The 18,568-nt window shown below is 38.9% G+C and overlaps 1 protein-coding gene across 5 annotated transcripts in view; it reads left to right on the top strand.

The window, feature by feature from the left end:
- Positions 1 to 18,568, top strand: part of NALCN (sodium leak channel, non-selective) — a 293,846-nt gene that overhangs the window by 115,609 nt on the left and 159,669 nt on the right. For all 5 annotated transcript variants that reach the window (XM_079902779.1, XM_079902778.1, XM_079902780.1 and 2 more), the window contains one exon: positions 6,176 to 6,307. In XM_079902779.1, coding sequence (XP_079758905.1) covers positions 6,176 to 6,307 — 132 coding nt within the window. The remainder of the gene's footprint in view (positions 1 to 6,175; positions 6,308 to 18,568) is intronic.

Raw genomic sequence — 18,568 nt, 5'->3', positions numbered from 1 at the left:
GGATGTTGTCTCTCTGGTGGGCAGGTCCACGTCTGGTGGTGTGTTTTGGGGTGTCTGTGGACTTATTATGATTTTAGGCAGCCTCTCTGCTAATGGGTGGGGTTGTGTTCCTGTTTTGCTAGTTGTTTGGCATAGGGTGTCCAGCACTGTAGCTTGCTGGTGTTGAGATGGAAACCCCTGGGAGATTTTCGGTGTTTGATATTATGTGGAGCTGGGTGGTCTCTTGTGGACCAGTGTCCTGAAGTTGGCTCTCCCAGCTCAGAGGCACAGCACTGACTCCTGGCTGCAACACCAAGAGCCTTTCATCCACACGGCTCAGAATAAAAGGGAGAAAAATTAGAAAGAAAGAATTAGTAGAAGTAGAAAGAAAGAAAGAAAGAAGGGAGGGAGGGAGGAAGGAAGGAGGGAGAGAAGGAAGGAAAAAAAGAAAGAAAGAAGATAAAGTAAAATAAAATAAAGTAAGATAAAATATAATAAAATTATTAAAATAAAAAATATTAAGAAAAAAAATAAAACAAAAAAACGGACAGATAGAACCCTAGGACAAATGGTGGAAGCAAAGCTATACAGACAAAATCTCACACAGAAGCATACACATACACACTCACAAAAAGAGGAAAAGGGGAAAAAAATCATAAATCTTGCTCTTAAAGTCCACTTCCTCAATTTGGGATAATTCGTTGTCTATTCAGGTATTCCACAGATGCAGGTACATCAAGTTGATTGTGGAGCTTTAATCCACTGCTTCTGAGGCTGCTGGGAGAGATTTCCCTTTCTCTTCTTTGTTCTCACAGCTCCCAGGGGCTCAGCTTTGGATCTGGCCCCACCTCTGTGTGTCGGTCGCCGGAGAGCGTCTGTTCTTCGCTCAGACAGGACGGATTTAAAGGAGCCGCTGATTCGGGAGCTGTGGCTCACTCAGGGCGGGGCGGGGGTGGGGGAGGGAGGGTCACGGAGTGCGGGGCGGGCCTGCGGCGGCAGAGGCCGGCGTGACGTATCGCCGGCGTGACTAGCGCCGGCGCGACGTAGCAGCAGCCTGAGGCGCGCCGTGCATTCTCCCGGGGAAGTTGTCCCTGGATCCCGGGACCCTGGCAGTGGCGGGCTGCACAGGCTCCCCGGAAGGGGCGTGTGGAGAGTGACCTGTGCTCGCACACAGGCTTCTTGGTGGCGGCAGCAGCAGCTTTAGCATCTCATGCCCATCTCTGGGGTCCGCGCTTTTAGCCGCGGCTCGCGCCCGTCTCTGGAGCTCCTTTAAGCAGCGCTCTCAATCCCCTCTCCTCGCGCACCAGGAAACAAAGAGGTAAGAAAAAGTCTCTTGCCTCTTCGGCAGGTACAGACTTTTCCCCGGACTCCCTCCCCGCTAGCCGTGGCGCACTAACGGCCTGCAGGCTGTGTTCACGCCGCCAACCCCAGTCCTCTCCCTGCGCTCCGACCGAAGCCCGAGCCTCAGCTCCCAGCCCCGCCCGCCCCGGCGGGTGAGCAGACAAGCCTCTCGGGCTGGTGAGTGCTGGTCGGCACCGATCCTCTGTGTGGGAATCTCACCGCTTTGCCTTCCGCACCCCTGTTGCTGCGCTCTCCTCCGCGGCTCATAAGCTCCCCCGCTCCACCACCCGCAGTCTCTGCCCGTGAAGGGGCTTCCTAGTGTGTGGAAATCTTTCCTCCTTCACAGCTCCCTCCCACTGGTGCAGGTACCGTCCCTATCGTTTTGTCTCTGTTTATTCTTTTTTCTTTTGCCCTACCCAGGTACGTGGGGGGGGGGGGGGGGGTTCTTGCCTTTTGGGAGGTCTGAGGTCTTCTGCCAGCGTTCAGTAGGTGTTCTGTAGGAGTTGCTCCACGTGTAGATGTATTTCTGGTGTATCTGTGGGGAGGAAGGTTATCTCCGCGTCTTACTCTTCCGCCATCTTCCCGGAAGCTTCCCGGTTTAATTGATTTTTCATCTTGGAGTTGAGGCATGGGGAGGTGGGCATCCATTTTTGTGATGATGTTTCTTAATATAGAGCCATAATATGCCAGCCAGTATTTGTTATATGTTTTAGTCAGTGATTACAAGCTTTTAGAATCATAAAATTGTGAATGCGTAAAACATTTTATAGGTCACCCAGTTTAACCTGCTACTTAGGAGTTTCCTCTACAACAGAGCTTCTCAAACTTTACTATCCACATTAATCACAGCTAAAGATGCAGATTCTGATTCAGTAGGTCTCTGCATTTCTAACACACTCCCAGGAAGCTGCTGGTCCAGGGACTACACTTTGCGTAACAAGGCTTCTGAGCATTCCTGACATTGCTGCCTTGGGGATGATTCTGCTATAGTCTCTTCTTCATATTTTGATAATTCTAACTGTCACATACAGAAATCAGTAGGTCTTGGATCAAAGCCAAACTCAAAACATGTGCAAAATTTTTCTGATGGTTTAAAAATATAAATCAAAATGATATTGCAGGGCTTCCCTGGTGGCACAGTGGTTGAGAGTCCGCCTGCCGATGCAGGGGACACGGGTTCGTGCCCCGGTCCGGGAAGATCCCACATGCCGCGGATTGGCTAGGCCCTTGAGCCATGGCCGCTGAGCCTGCGCGTCCGGAGCCTGTGCTCCGCAACGGGAGAGGCCACAACAGTGAGAGGCCCGCATACCGCAAAAAAAAAAAAAAAAAAAAAAGACATTGCAATTGAAGGGAATTTTTAAAAAGCTAACGTGTAGGCAGGATCTGAAGAGTCTTAAGTATATCTATAAATATATAGATATATATACATATATAAATATATATACACACATACATATATACATACATATATGTATGTGTAAGTTTATATAGCCTACATCCATATTAAATCATACAATTGTGAAAATCTCAAGTTATATAATATTTTGTGGCACTTACAACTTTAACATTTTCCTTTACATTAATTTTTATAACAAAATGAAAAATCACGGGGTATAAATTTGGACTGTCCTATGGATGTAAGCGTGACTCTAAGTGTAATGTTGCCAGCCGTTCTGCACTAAGGAAGCCTGTAGCCAAGTTCAAACGTTGGTTTCATTGGATTGAGTTGAAGTGGTTTATGTAGCTAGCTCTATCTTTAAAGCTAAAGTTACTGGTTTTATTATTTAAATTTGGCTACTGCACATACTGATTACCTTAATTCTTACTTAATATTTGAAAGTTATTACTTTGGAGAAAGTCAGCCGAGCAATGGTGATTATAGCGTATCAAAATCCATTGTAAGTGATTACTTTAATGACTCTGTACCAACAGGAATACGTAGACATTCAGACAAAAAATAATCTAATTATAATGACAGCACCAAAGTGAAGCTGTGACAGTTACAAAACCAATTTAAAAGTTTTTTGACAGCCATGGCTAAAAGCTTTGTTTGGACCTTTCAGTAATAACAGTTTACTTAAGACATAAATCCACAGCTAAGGAAAATAGAAAGTTGTGGCTTTTCTGTCATGCAGATGAAGTGGAAATCAGTTGAAATGTTTTTAATAGAACATTATATTGAAAAGAGTATAGAAAAGGAATAATAGTTATGGAATTTAACTCTCACAATGCAAGAAAGACTAAATAAAAATTCTAATGAGGATAGAAACTTGGCCACTGATTTGCTTATCTACTTTATGAAGGTCAGTAGTTCCTGCAAGCAAATTGATGTGCATTTAAATATGTTGATTGACAGTTCTGGAACTTGATTTTGTATTACCCATAAAATAAAGTCAAGGGCAAATAAATGGATGTAAGAATGCATCAGTAGCCATGGTGACACACAACCTTACTAGATATCTGCTTTTCCAATGGCTCTGACATCTCTCACATTATTAGACTTTATTACTTTTATTTGTCTCACTTGGCTCTGGACTTAAATATACAACATAATTAATTCTTTGACCTAGTACAATTTATTTCTCATTCCTGAACAGAAAAATACCTCATTCACAGAACTGCATTTTTTTTACTGCAAATCTTAATAGAACATTTATAATATGCAAGTGCTGATGTAAGAGCTTACAGATATTTACTTGTTTATGATAACAACTTTTAGAGTAGCCAGTTTTGTCTCCATTTTACTGATGGGAAAACTGAGGCACAGAGAGGTTTAAGTATCTTGCTCAGGGCCAGAGTTTGTATGTGGTAGAGTTTCAGCTCCACGCACTTTGGCTCAGAGCCCGTGCTGTTGCTGACTGCAGGGTCATGAAGCCATATGAATGTGCATATGTGGATGCAGAGAGCCAGTGGTGGGCTCAGAGGCATCCTTTGCCTCTTTTTCTGTTCTTAGGTTCTGCTTTAGTTATGTTCTTTCAGTTGCAAAGACCGAAGGAGTCTCAGGTCGAGATCAAATGGTGTCCTTATGTGTTTGTAAGTACTAAGAACAGGCGAGACCCTGCTACATGGTGGCACCAGTCCCTGGGCAGTTGGCGCCAAGGGATGTGATTCAGTGGTTTGTTATGTGGTCAGCCTCTCTCTCCTCCTTCTTCTGCCCAGGGCCTTCAGCTTCTACTCTGTCCTTTTATATACTTCCTACCCCACAGTGGGCAGGGGCTACCAGAATGGACTTAAACAGACATGGGTACGGAGCCTGGCTCTGCTGTATACTTGCTGTGTGACCTTGGACAAATGACTTAATCTTTCTGAGCTCACTGGAAGAAGTGAGTAATATATCCCACTGTGTATATGGTGGAGATGAAAAGAAATGAAATAAATAACATACTTATAGTATTCAATACATGGTAGCTATTATAATAATAGTCATTTTTTTGGAATGCCTAATTATTTCACCTCAGTGTAGGCAGCAGACTTGGACGAGACTTGGGTCCAAATTGTGGTTCCATCTTCAACATGTGTGTGTGAGACAGGAAGTTATTTAACTTCTCTGAGCCTCAGTTTCCTTCTCTATAAAGTTAGAGTAACTTCCTAGGGCCATTATGACATTAAATGAGTTAATTTATGTAAAGCACCTACAACAGCTCCAGGCATATAATAATTATAAATATAGACATTAGCTATTATTAGTTGTAGTATAATTTTCAATAACATATTTATGCAAAGGGTACAAAGTTCCAATATATAAGATAAATAAATTCTGAAGGTCTACTATACAGCATAAGTGCCTGTAGTTAGCAATACTCTATTGTATATTTAAAATTTGCTAAGAGGATAGATCTTATGTTGTGTTCTTACCACTAATAATAATAATAATGGAGTTGAAAGGAAGCTGTGGGAGGAGGTGATGGATATGTATATGGCCTTGATGATGGTGATGGTTTCATGGGTGTATTTTTACCCCCAAGCTCATTGAGTTGTATACATTCAATATGTACCACTTTTTTTAAAGTCAACCATACCTCAAAAAGTGGTTTAAAACATAGAGAGTAAATTATTAAAAATAGTAATTTAAAGAAATAAATAATTTACAGAGGCAATAAATTTAAAAATAAATAGGTCTTAGGTTTCTCACACTTTTCTGCTTTTATGATTATCTCTAAAATGCTTTCCTCAGCAGTAGCTCTTTCTCTTAACAGAATAGAGCAATACTTGTTATGTGGTATCAGCTTTCCAAAAATAATTTCTGCATAGAGTCAGTAGTAAGGATAAAAGCTTCCTAACTAATCAGTGAAAATTAAGATACAGGCTGTATACAAGTTCAATGAAATGTATTTTCAACTTTTAACCAAAAGTCTCTGAAACTCTCTCCCCAGTTATTTTTTAGCTGCCTGCAGAAAAATGATTCCTTTGCTCACTATTTAGTGACATTCATCAAGTTATCTTAGAAGGACTGTTCTGGACATGTGGTTGCCAAGGGGCAGGGGAGTGGGGGAGGGAAGGATTGGTAGTTTGGGATTAGCAGATGCAAACTATTATATAGAATGGATAAACAACAGGCCCTACTGTAGAGCACAGGGAACTATATTCAATATCCTGTGATAAACCATAATGGAAAAGAATCTGAAAAGGAATGTGTCAATGTATGTATGTATAACTGAATCAGTTTGCTGTACAGCAGAAATTAACACAACATTGTAAATCAACTATACTTCAATAAAATAAATTTTTTTTAAAAAAAGACTGTTCTGCACAGCAGCATATCACAAAGATGTTGCAGACCAAGGCCTAAGCACATAGTTCTGTTGAATCACGGCTTTGTTTCTTTGTTAAGAGTCCATCTGTTTTGCCTCCTCAGCAAATGATGCGGTCATCCGTCTTCCACATGTTCATCCTGAGCATGGTGACTGTGGACGTGATAGTGGCTGCCAGCAACTATCACAAAGGAGAAACCTTCAGAAGGCAATACGACGAGTTCTATCTTGCGGAGGTAAGCAGCTCACGGGGTGCAGATCACTCTTCAAGGTAGACGAAAACCTCGGCTAGTCATAGCACCTTTTTTCAATGTGAAAATTGCAGTTTGTTAATTACTTGACTCTGACCAAAGCTGATTCATTGTCTGCTTCAGAGGTGTTTCCCTTGGTCACCGTGTTGCCTGATTTGTTTCCTGTCGCCCTGGGCCTGAGTGATCTTTCCCTGAGTGTCACATTGCCACGGTAACCTTGCCCTACGGTTACTCTGGTCATCTTGCTGTTTTCCTATCAACCTCTCATTTTCTCTCCTTTGTCATGTTGTGTTAGTCTGTTTCCTCCTAAGTGTAAGCAAAGCACAGATTCAGAATATTATAAATGAGCAAGTCAGCTCAACAGTACCAGGGAGGGGGCTGGGGAGAAACTGAAGGATTTCTGTTCTAAAAATCTGAAGTGTTGCAACCTGCACTAAAGATGTCCAGTCAGGAACAGGTAGGTTTAGTGATTAAATTAGCATCATCCAGCACTCCGCATCCCATACCAGAGTTTTGTAATAGACTTCTTACTGCTGGGGTAACTTTGTTAATATTTGATTCTTAAATATTTTTTAATGATTTCCAGAGACCACTACTTTTTTTCATTGTAAAAAATTATTTCTAAAATATATCTTAGAATTCAGTGGTTATGTACTTATGTAAAAATTGACAGACAGCTCTTTCAAAACCCATTCATCATATAAGTGAGGAATGCATATCCAGCTGTGCTACCCTTCAAGAAATCCAATATATGAAAAAGACAACTTAAAAAGCAGAAACATCGCAATGTGATTTTTTTTTTAATATTTGTTTATTTATTTTTGGCTGTGTTGGGTCTTCGTTTCTGTGCAAGGGCTTTCTCTAGTTGCGGCAAGCGGGGGCCACTCTTCGTCGTGGTGCGCGGGCCTCTCACTATCGCGGCCTCTCTTGTTGCAGAGCACAGGCTCCAGACGCGCAGGCTCAGTAGTTGTGGCTCACGGGCCTAGTTGCTCCGCGGTATGTGGGATCTTCCCAGACCAGGGCTCGAACCCGTGTCCCCTGCATTGGCAGGCAGATTCTCAACCACTGCGCCACCAGGGAAGGCCGCAATGTGATTATTTTTATTACAAAACGACTTTTCATGTACAAAATCAATTTGCCTTATAGTTGAGTTCCTTATATATGCAGAATTCTCCCAGTGCATTTAAAAATGGATTTGGTTAATAAAAAGTCAGTCCACCAACACATCAACTTTTCAGAAAAAGAATTGATAGTATACAGCTATTGAATATAAACATCTATGTGGGTGTCAAGAACCTTTAAAGGAGTCACTTATGAATTCCCCTCTTGTGGAGGTTTGTTTCCTGTAAGAAAATATCATTAGTATTAGACTTTCACTGTAGTAGAGTCTCTGTGATGTGACACTGCCTGATAGCTGTGTCGTATATGGAGCTTACAGTTTAGCAAAAATATAGACAGTGAACAATAACAACTTTTTATGCTGTGGAGAACAAATGACAGAGGCTCATGAAGAAATTATGTCCAGGCCAACACCTGAAAAATGGGTATAATTTTGCTGCAAATCCAGCACAGAAAGCATGGCTTGTCATTGAAAGCAGAGGGGAACATGGACCAAGAGTCATCCTTGCAGGTGAATTTCTAACACAGGGATGGGACTTGAAGGAATCCCAATCAAGTAATTTCTGTCTGTCCTGTGAAGTAGGAAGCAAGGTCTCATCCAGCCTGATGATGAGACGGTGAAGTGGGAAGCTTGTGGAGAAGAGAGATAGGACACGGGTCATGTGGAGAATACAAAAAGCTAATGACTGATACATCGAATGCAGCACTGAAGATTGAGACTACAAATTTATAGTGATGCCAATTGAGACAGGCCTGGGACTTTTTTCGGCCTTTCATAAAAGGGAGAAAGGCAACATTCGGATTGATCCAACTCTAGAGCTTTTTCAGTCTAGTGGAGCTGAGAGACAAGGGATCAGGGAACATGGGTGGTTGGCAAAGGAGTTGAAATGGTGACCCTGTGGTCTAGGTTGGATATGAAAAGAGGGAAAATAAGAGGAGAATGAAAGAGTAAAAATGAAGGATCAAGGGTCTCCAATGGTCAAAGAACAGGTATAGTTAAAGGGATGGAGTAAGAGAGCTAGAAGGTAAGGTTGTGATCAGAGAGCGGGGTGCAGGATTTATATTTCAGAATAATTCTGGGTAACTAAATACAAAATCTAGGGTGTTCTATGGATGTGGGTGTCTCAGACGTAATGATGGAGTCAAGGCAAAGATGGCAGGGAACTATCGGGGTATGATGTTGGCTAAATCTTCACAGTGACACACATCATTGAGCAGTGAGGCCAGTTCTTCTGGAAGGGAGTATAAGTGGCATGTGGGAGTGACTGACAGAAAAATGAATAGAGATCAATAGAGGGCCTTCTATCGAGGGCGTGGGGAGAGTGTGGGAGAGGGGGTTTTCACCTGACGGAGTACATCTCAAAGGGGAGTGGAGCAGTAATGGGTGGGGCATCTCTTCCTCGTCCACACGTTGTCCTCCATGGGCCACACGGGGCATTGGAGCATAAGTATCCTTTTCTGGACAGGGCAGTGGGGGGAGTCATGCATTTGGAACAGGACCGGTAGAGACAAGGATAGAAGAAGCGGACTCTGTGCTCAGAGATCCAGAGTGAAGAAGAAATTGTTTAACAGGGAACGAGAAACCCAAAGGTTAGTTAAAGGCTCTGGGTGGAATGAGGAGGGAAGAGAGGTGAGGTGGAAGAATTACACAATAGTATTAGAACCAGAGGCAAAAAGGCTGATGACAGAAATGCCTAGAATAAAAACAGAAATGGCTACACGTGATTGACCTTATGCCTGTCTCACTGGAAGGAGCAAATTATATTTGCTTCTGAGGGAGCCCTGGATATTTAGAGATTCCATTAACATTTCCTTTGTAGCCCAGTGTGCATACTCAGTCGTACTAAACAATCCTATACAGTAAATATATAAGCCATTCTGGGAACAGAAGAACAGAACAGAATCCTCCAGTAAATTTTACCTAATTTTTTCATAAACAAAATTGATCTCTTTCCTAATGTGTTTATGTGTGTTAGCTGATTTATGATCACGCTGTAAGAAATTCCAACAAAATTTCAAATATTTTAATATTGTAGAGTTCATTGATACTATTTAAGTGTATAGGTAGCGTCCAATGGTAGTTGAAAAATCCTTGTCATTGTTCTTTTTTGTATATAGTACTATTTTTTAATTTAAAAAATCAGAAAGAGGGACTTCGCTGGCTGTCCAGTGGTTAAGACTTCGCCTTCCAATGTAGGGGGTGCGAGTTTGATCCCTGGTCGGGGAGCTAAGGTCCCATATGCCTTACAGCAAAAAAACCAAAACATAAAACAAAAGCAATACTGTAAGAAATTCAATAAAGACTTTAAAAATGGTCCACACACACAAAAATTCTTTTAAAAAAAGATTATTTAAAAAAAAATCAGAAAGAGAGGATTGTATAGTAAAATCTGGCACATGTGTTTCTATTAATTGTTGCCCACTTCCCAAGCCACTGAAAGTAAATTTGATTTTCATAAACAACGTAGTAGAGGTTTAGTTCACTTACAAAATGTATAGACATCACTTTATTCTTGAACTACTGAAACATTCAGAATTTGTTCACATCTATTTATCGATTTGGGGTGTCTGAGTTTCCCAAAGCATGTTTGGTCTTTATTCAAATCACATTATCTCTTTTCTTTGTATCAGAAACTTGCACATGGTTTGTTTTAAATGAGTGTGGATAAGTCATTTTAATCACACTTAATTTTTTATGAAATACTCTCTTTTAAAAAAATTGGTAAAGATGGTTTGGGCTTAAGCCAGGAGTCAACAGACTTTTTCTTGAAGAGCCAGATAGTAAACATTTCAGGCTTTTCAGGCCATGTGCCCTCTGTTTCAACTACTCAACTCTACTGCTGTTGTGCAGAAAGTGAATGTGGCCTCAGAAGGGTTGTGTCCCAGTGAAATTTTATTTATGAAAATAAGCATTGAGTTTGATCTTGGTTTAAGCTGTAGAAACACAGAGCATGCCAACTAACATCCCCATGGGTTAAATTCAAATATAGTAAGACTAACAACATAATAGCTACCATTTTTTTAGGGGTTCCATTATGTTGCCAAGTGCTTTAAAGGAATTCATTATCTCATTTAATCCTCAAAATGGCTATAATAACAGCAGTTCAAGTTTATGGACTATAATGACATAGTGTTTAAGGTAATAGCATTATGTAATATTTTGAAATGTTTACCTTTAAAATAGATCACAAGAGGCCATGAGCTTTCAGAGAAGTAATTTCTTAAGTTCCCACATATTCCAGAATAAATTATTTTGAGAATCCAAAATAAACCACTCTACCCAATAGGAGTCAACGTGCAGTCTAAAAAACATCCTTTAAGCATAAATTAACCTGCTTAGCTTCTACTGTGAAGCTGGGGACTTGTTTAGTTACTTTGGATCAACTAACGTAAATTTAGAATTAGTTGAGAAACAGGGAAAACTATTTGTTTTCTAGGCTCTACATAAACATAAAGAGGTAAAGAGTTACTTTCTTTTGTAAGAGTTTCATTTTGATCTAAGATAAGTCATTGTCATTAATATACATAAAATCACATGTTATAATGAACATAATTATATTTTACAATGTATAGTCTCATTTTCTTAATAAAGAATAAAACTTGAACAATACTGTCCTATTATATAAAAAATATAAATATATCTGTATATCCACTAGATTGTATGTTTAACAGAAGTTTATCAGCACAGCCTATGCACAGAAGATTCACAATTTTAGCAAAATTCCTCTTTTAAGAAACTCATAAATTGGTGGGAGAGAGAGGAGAACAATGAAGTTATAACAGCATATCCCTGTTGCATTTCTGGTCGAGAGAGAGGTTTACCTCATTTAGAAACTCCAGGGTGTCTCTTTGGTTTCCTCTTTTTCTATGATTGTTCTGTGTTTTGAAACAGAAGGGCTTTCATAAGCATAGAATCATTTTGCCATCCTACAGGAAGTTATCTTTTCTAGCAAAGTGATTTCTGTGTTCCTCTGAAGACATTTGGCTTTATGATATTTGTTAAAAGGAAATTAAGTGAAAGAGCCATTTATTTTAGTTCCAACAAAATCTGACAACCGTATTTCATCTCAATCACAAGAAATGACTGAATTATGAAAGTAACTTATCCTGCTCTACCAGCAGTCTTTCATATTGTCATTAAGTTTAATTTCATCTTCTGGGAAACTTTAATTAAATAAGTATCTTTTGGCTGTAGCTTTTTCATGAGTTCCTATAGCATTTGGGCAGTATCTTGCTGGGTGAAAAAATAACACAGTAATGACATTCTTGATTATTCAATGATACATCTCCAAAGTTTGCTCTTTAACTGTCTAGAATATTGAAGTTACACTATAGACTAAGAGTAGGTGATTTACAGACACCTCTGGAATGATGCAGGTCATCATTTATTTGGGTGTTATTTAACCTGAATTTCATTTAGGAGAATAGTGTTGCCTGAATTACATTTGTCCTGTTATCTTCTTCTGTGATAAATATGCATTTATTTTCTCATGAATATCCATTATGTTTCTCTGAAATTATGAAATAGAGTCTGCAACACAAATCTTGGATAATATATTTCAAATATCTTTGCACATATGGGCAGTATCTCTACTATTTTATCTTCTCAGACCTGCATAGTACAATCAGCTCATTTATAATTTGTCACCTATAAATGTTCATACATTATTCATTGAATTAAAAGGGCAGAACAATTTCCATTGTTCCATTTATATTAAGCATGTCATTTTCTGTTCAGTTATTTTTCTCCTGAGCTTCAGAAATTTGGCAATCTCTTGTTGTCTTACCTGCTAGCCTCACAAATCCAATTACAAGTTCTTTTGGAAAACAAGCATTTTAAACTAATTTCTTGCAATTTTCATTCTAAAAAAAAAAAAAATCTTTTCACAAGTTGTGTGCTTTTATCCTAAGAACAGATATAATAATGTTTCTTAGGACAGTAACTCCTTTAAATTTATTAATTTAACTTAATTTATTTAATTTTAATTAAATCTGCATTTCCTTGTTGATAATTTCCTTGAGGACAAGAGGGCTTGTTATAGTAGAAATGACATATGTATTATTATAAGATGAAAATTTGGAAAATAAATAATAAAATGTGGTGTTTAAAGAACTCATACAACCTGCATTCCTGAAAATATTAGTTAAACTTTGCTGTCGTGACATCAAACCTGATTTATCTGTACAGCATGAATTCTCAACGGGAGGTGAAAACACCTCTAAGGGGTTAAAAATTATTCTTGGGGAGGCAAAAAAATCTTATTCTTGCCATATATAAAGAAGAGATTAATATGTTTATATTTATAACATAACTGTGCTAATAAACTTCCATATGGTGTAGTGATTAGAAACTAAATATCTAAAAAGACTCCTTGGCCGGGGAGGTGGTTAAAAAAAAAAAAAAGATTGCAAAACACTGACTTAGGAAAATTGTAAGAAGAAAGAAATATTTTGTTTTTTTCATGTATTGTTTTCAATTTTTTTCAAGTAATGTGACAAAAATCTTTATGAAAAGTTTATTATCCTCTTACAAATCTTGCCTTCACTCTTAAAAAGACAAGTTTCAACTTTAAGCACCCACCGATGGTGTAATATACTCTGAGGGCTTGAGGCAGAGGGAAGGTCCCACTGTGACCTTTTCGATGTGGGTACTGAAGAGTTAGGGGCCAAGGTCATGGGTGCTCCCAGGCTAGGAATGACGAGGCTACACTGCTGACTGCTAAGGATTTGCAGAGGACCTAGAGATTGTCATACTGAGTGAAATAAGTCAGAGAGAGAAAGAGAAATATATGACATCACTTATATGTGGAATCTAAAAAAGTGGTACAAATGAACTTACTTACAAAATAGAAATAGAGTCACAGATATAGAAAACAAACTTATGGTTGCCAAGGGGGAGGCGGGGGAGGGATAAATTGGAAGATTGGGATTGATATATACACACTACTATATATAAAATGGGTAACTAATAAGGACCTACTGTATAGCACAGGGAACTCTACTCAATACTCTGTAATGACCTATATGGGAAAAGAATTGGAAAAAGAGTGGATATATGTCTATGTATAGCAGATTCACTTTGTCATACAGCAGAAACTAACACAACAATGTAAATCAACTCTACTCCAATAAAAATTTAAAAAAAAAAAGGATTTGAAGATAACCTCTAGATTGGACACATTCTTAGGTGATGCTTCTGGGGAACCCTTCCAGGTAACTGGGTTCTGCAGACAGCCTGCTAGCCTCCTTTTTATACGGCCAACAGCATGACGGTTGCAAGTTCCACCCTGTCCAGCAACTGTCAAGGTTGAGTTCCTTGAGGCAGGCTGGAGTCACCCATTGAAAAGAGGTTACTAAAAAAACCTCACTGCTTCTACCCTGATTCTTCCCAACTGTTGTCTTCTGCTGAATTGAAATCCTTTGCTAAACCCTCTAACCTACACTAAAATAACTGACAACTTAATTTTCCTAAATCCTTTTTGTAATTCCTGACATAGTTCTCCCCCACTCCAGAATAACCCATAATTACAAGTAAGTTAGACATATTTTTATGCATAATATTTTTCCATGAAATTTCAGCACTTTGGGATTGATACTGGTTTTCAGAGAATGGGAACATTAGCTTGTTAACAATTAACAAACTATGTTAGAAAAAAAGGTATTTGCTCCCAGGAGAATTGGAATCAGGAATTCTAGTAGGAAAATCAGTGGGAATATGGGTATTTATACATAATCACATAATAGTTTGCTAAATCACTTTTAGTGCCTTTTAGTGTCTTTGAAAAGCATATAAGTTTTCCCACCAGGCAAATAATAATGCAGATGGATCCAGCTGCCTATTTTATTATAAATTATGATCATTTAAACAGGTCATTCCATCTGTCTTTTGATAGCAAATGCAAAGTTAGTAAAGTGATTAATTGTATTTATATGTAATTAGACAATCTATTTGGATATATTTCAGGCATTTATTGGTAGTTCCCTGCTTTAAAAAAAAAAAAAGCCTACTTTGATATGGATTACATTCCTTCCTTTGGAGTGAAAGTCTAAAAATACAGGTGAGGGAGAAGTGGAGACGTGGGCAGTGGCCAGTGCTCCCTCTGCTGATACAGCAGCCAGGCCGGGCTGCAGGGGAACCTTCAGGACGGATGCATCTGAGTTTCAGCTTTTCCTGAACTCTGCCAGGATGCATGGGGGAGGGGACAGGTGCTGGACTTCCTCATCGTGCTGCGGGCCCTGGAGTGAGAAGTCAGGGCTAGAGAGGAATTGCCTCTTGTTATGACTTGCGGGGATCTGGGTCCTCTGGTCGCCTCAGGCTGACCCTGCAAAGGAGTTGCATCTGCCCACTGGTTCCTTGTGGTCCCGGGAGGTCTAACAGAATCCTATTGATCTCAGTGATCCAGGAAGGGAATCTCCCCAGAAGCTGAATTTCTCCCAGGAGGGAAGTTAGGAATGGATTCCACCAGCCTGGGAAGAATCCTGACACGAAGCGGCTTCCTCCTGCTACCCAGCAAAGCGGCTGCGGGGTTTTAGGTCTTTTACCACAAAAAACATGATGCCTCATACCATCCCTTGTTTACCACCGCTCAAGAGAGCATTTTTAAAAAAAATTTTTATTGGGGTATAGTTGATTTACAATGTTGTGTTAGTTTCTGCTGTACAGCAAAGTGAATCAGTTATGCATATACATATATCCACTCTTTTTTAGATTCTTTTCCCACATAGGCCATTACAGAGTATTGAGTAGAGTTCCCTGTGCTATACAGTAGGTCCCTATTAGTTACCTATTTTATATATAGTACTGTGTATGTGTCAGTCCCATGCCCTTACCCCCCCGGTAACCATAAGTTTATTTTCTACATCTGTAACTCTGTTTCTGTTTTATAGATTAGTTCGTTTGTAGCCTTTTTTTAGATTCCACGTATAAGTGGTATTGTATATTTGTCTTTCTCTGTCTGACTCAAGAGACCGTTAAAGACAGACAAACAAACAAAAAGCATATAGCCATGAGCAAGCAAAGAAAAATATTCTTACACAAAGGGATTCAGAAACTGAGGATGGAACTGGGAAATCCAAGATGAACATCTAGTACAGGAGTTTCCCAGTAGAGTAGAACTGACGGGAGAGAGAGTAGGGTTTTTTCCCCCCAGTGTCTCAAAGGTAGATAATTAGGACAAAAAACAAACCTTCTGAACTTTGACTAACATTTTCAAAAAGTGAGCTGAAAAGGGCATGGTCGTTGATGAGAGCTAATTATTAATATAGGAGAGCAAGTGGAAAAAATTAAAAAACGGTGGAAAACATGAGGGAAAAAGCAAGAGACTCGCCACTTGGATGTGAATAATAGGAGCCCCTGAAGGACAAAGGGAACAGAAAGAAGAGTAATAATAAATGAGAGAAGAAAATTTTCCTAAACTGAGGTAAAGCATAAATCTGTAGATTGAAAGAGCTCACTAAGTCTCAGGATAAATGAAAAAAAGGTACATTCCTAGGCATATCCTGGTGACCCTCCTTGGTTGCAAGCATAAAGAAAAAACTTTTTTAAACCTCCGAATGGGCTTAAATAACCTGCAAAATCAAGATAAATATATTGTGCTTTGGATGACTCATCCTCAATATTGGAAAGTAAAGGCAGTGAACCAACATATATATTGACCACTGAGAGAAAAGAACTGCAACTCAAGACTGTATGCAGCCAAAATATTCATGTCAGTGTTAAAAATGCACTTTTGATAGAAAAGGATTGAGCCAGTATACAACCCTGGATGTTTATTTGAGGAAACTACCCCAAAGTATCCTAAGCCTAAGACAAATTCTTCACAGTCCAGAGGACTAGATAGATAAGATGAAAAGGAAATAAAAGTAGTGGGTGTTGAATCTAAATGGAAGATGGTAATTAAAATGTCAAGTAAGGGTCCTTGAAAAAAAAAGAAATAATTACAGTTCAAAAAGCTAGAATTGGGACTTCCCTGGCGGTCCAATGGTTAAGACTCTGCGATTCCGCTGCAGGGGGCATGGGTTCAATCCCTGGGCATTGAACTAAGGTCCTGTATGCTGTGCGGCACGGCCAAAAAAAAAAAAAAAAAATTGATGGTTGATCTCAGAAAAAGCAGAATTTAGGAAGAGGGGTGATATCACTGGGAGTGTGGGTGAGAGAAGGATACTGTGAAGTTTGTAGGTTGGCAGGGGTGTGAGGGAAGAGTGAGCAAGTACATTTGTGCGGGAGAGGAGTTTACAATTATTCAATTTAGATGCAATAATAAAAAAGTATAGGTTGATGTAGGACAGTTGGGAATTAAACTGGGAGATTAGAAAAGCAGAGTCCAAATAAACAAGGGGGAGAAAAGACATTAACAACAATTTGACCAAGCCAGAAAAGACAAGAAAAGGTTAAAAGATGAATATCAATGACGTATACAATAAACTAGAAACATAAGACCAGGTATAACTTTTGCACGCTATATGTGAGAGGGTTGAATTTTCCTATCAAAAATCATAGAAAATATGCCTTTAAAGGAGAAATGGCTGATTAAAGGTTGGGGCAGAGAAGGTCCAAGATTTTTAAAAAATCATAGAAAATATGATTATGTTTAAACACAAAATCAAATAGTATCTTGATTCTAGGAGATGCATACAAAGTGGCCCCAGAAAGGGGCTGAAAATCATCTATGAAAAAACTAAAAGTGACATCTAAAATATTAAAACATTTTAAATGCTTAGCAGACCATGCAAAAAAAATTAAGGAATATTCTCAAGGCCAAAAATTGTGTTGATGCGAATGAAGAACAGCTAGTGGGCTCTAAGGCCAGTGGCTGCCCTGAGGGTATTTGCATATGCTTGTCTCCTAGAACTTGCCATTTTAGGAGCTGTATCCTGGACAGACGGAGGGGCTGTTCAAGGTGAAGCGTCAAAACAGAGCCACCCCCATGTAACATCAGGACACATGAGGTCTGTACCTCAATGAGAGAAGGAAAATGGCCATCCCTCAGAAGGAAACAGTGGGGAAAACTTAAGTCTTGACCTTGACTCCAAAAGAGTAGGGAAAGAGTACGCTTTGTGAAAATGTGTCAGCACAAGTCTGCCTACGTGGGATTGGAGTTCAAAATCACATTAGTTTCAGGTCTGAGAAATGTCAGCCAAGAAGTTGATTTAAAGGGGCAGCAAATTTGTAAGATATCTCATGCCCTCTGCTGAACCAGTTCTTTCTGAAAAAAAAAAAAAATGTACTCTAAACACAGGTCTTGAAAATCTAGAGGAAATTAATGATTTCCTGGCAAAGTACAAACTACCAAGTTGATGGACGAGGTAAGAAAGCTGATCAGAAGAACATTGGAAAGCTTTGATCTACCGTTACAAAAAAGATTGGGCCCATGTGGTTTTTCTGCTGGATTTTTATCTACTTTCAAAGATGAGATAACTCTTATTTTATTTAAGAAATTACAGATTGTACAAAAGATGGGAAACTCCGTAATAAGTTTGATAAGGCTACCATAGGCTTAACCCAAACCTTATAATTATAGTATAAGTAACATTACAGACCAATTGTATTTATGACAGTAGCTGCAAAAATTATAAACAAAATATTATCCAATAAAATCAGCATAAGCATCTAGGGTTTATTCTAGGAATATACAAATCAAGGACTCCTGTGATATATTTCATTGCCTCAATGAATTAAAGGCTAAAGCCCTCTAAGTAAAATAAAAGAGAAAGAAAGTACTTAAACATGGTAGAAATTATTACCCTAAGCTCAGTGCAACCATTATATATGAATACTGAGAAACTTTCATTGAAAATAAGGGGCATATTATGGACTCCTGTTACTACCACCACATTACTTAGTATATATTACTATTTGGCTATACCATTATAGCTAATGAATTAATACAATTAACTCCAAAATAAATCTTGAAAAACATCGTATCTTCATTGGCACATGAAATATATATATGTTTATAAAACCCAAGAGATTTAAAAAATTTTAGAATTAATAGAAGAATTTAGTAAGGCAAGTTGAGAAAAATCAATATAAATAAATCAGTAGCTTTTCTTTCCACTGGAAATAACTAGGTAGAAATGGTAAAAAAAAAAAAAAAAAGGTAAAAATAATTCATTTTCATTAGTGAC

This window comes from Stenella coeruleoalba, assembly GCF_951394435.1.
Source record: "Stenella coeruleoalba genome assembly, chromosome: 18".
NCBI lineage: Eukaryota > Metazoa > Chordata > Mammalia > Artiodactyla > Delphinidae > Stenella > Stenella coeruleoalba.
This window is presented reverse-complemented; position numbering and strand designations above follow the sequence as displayed.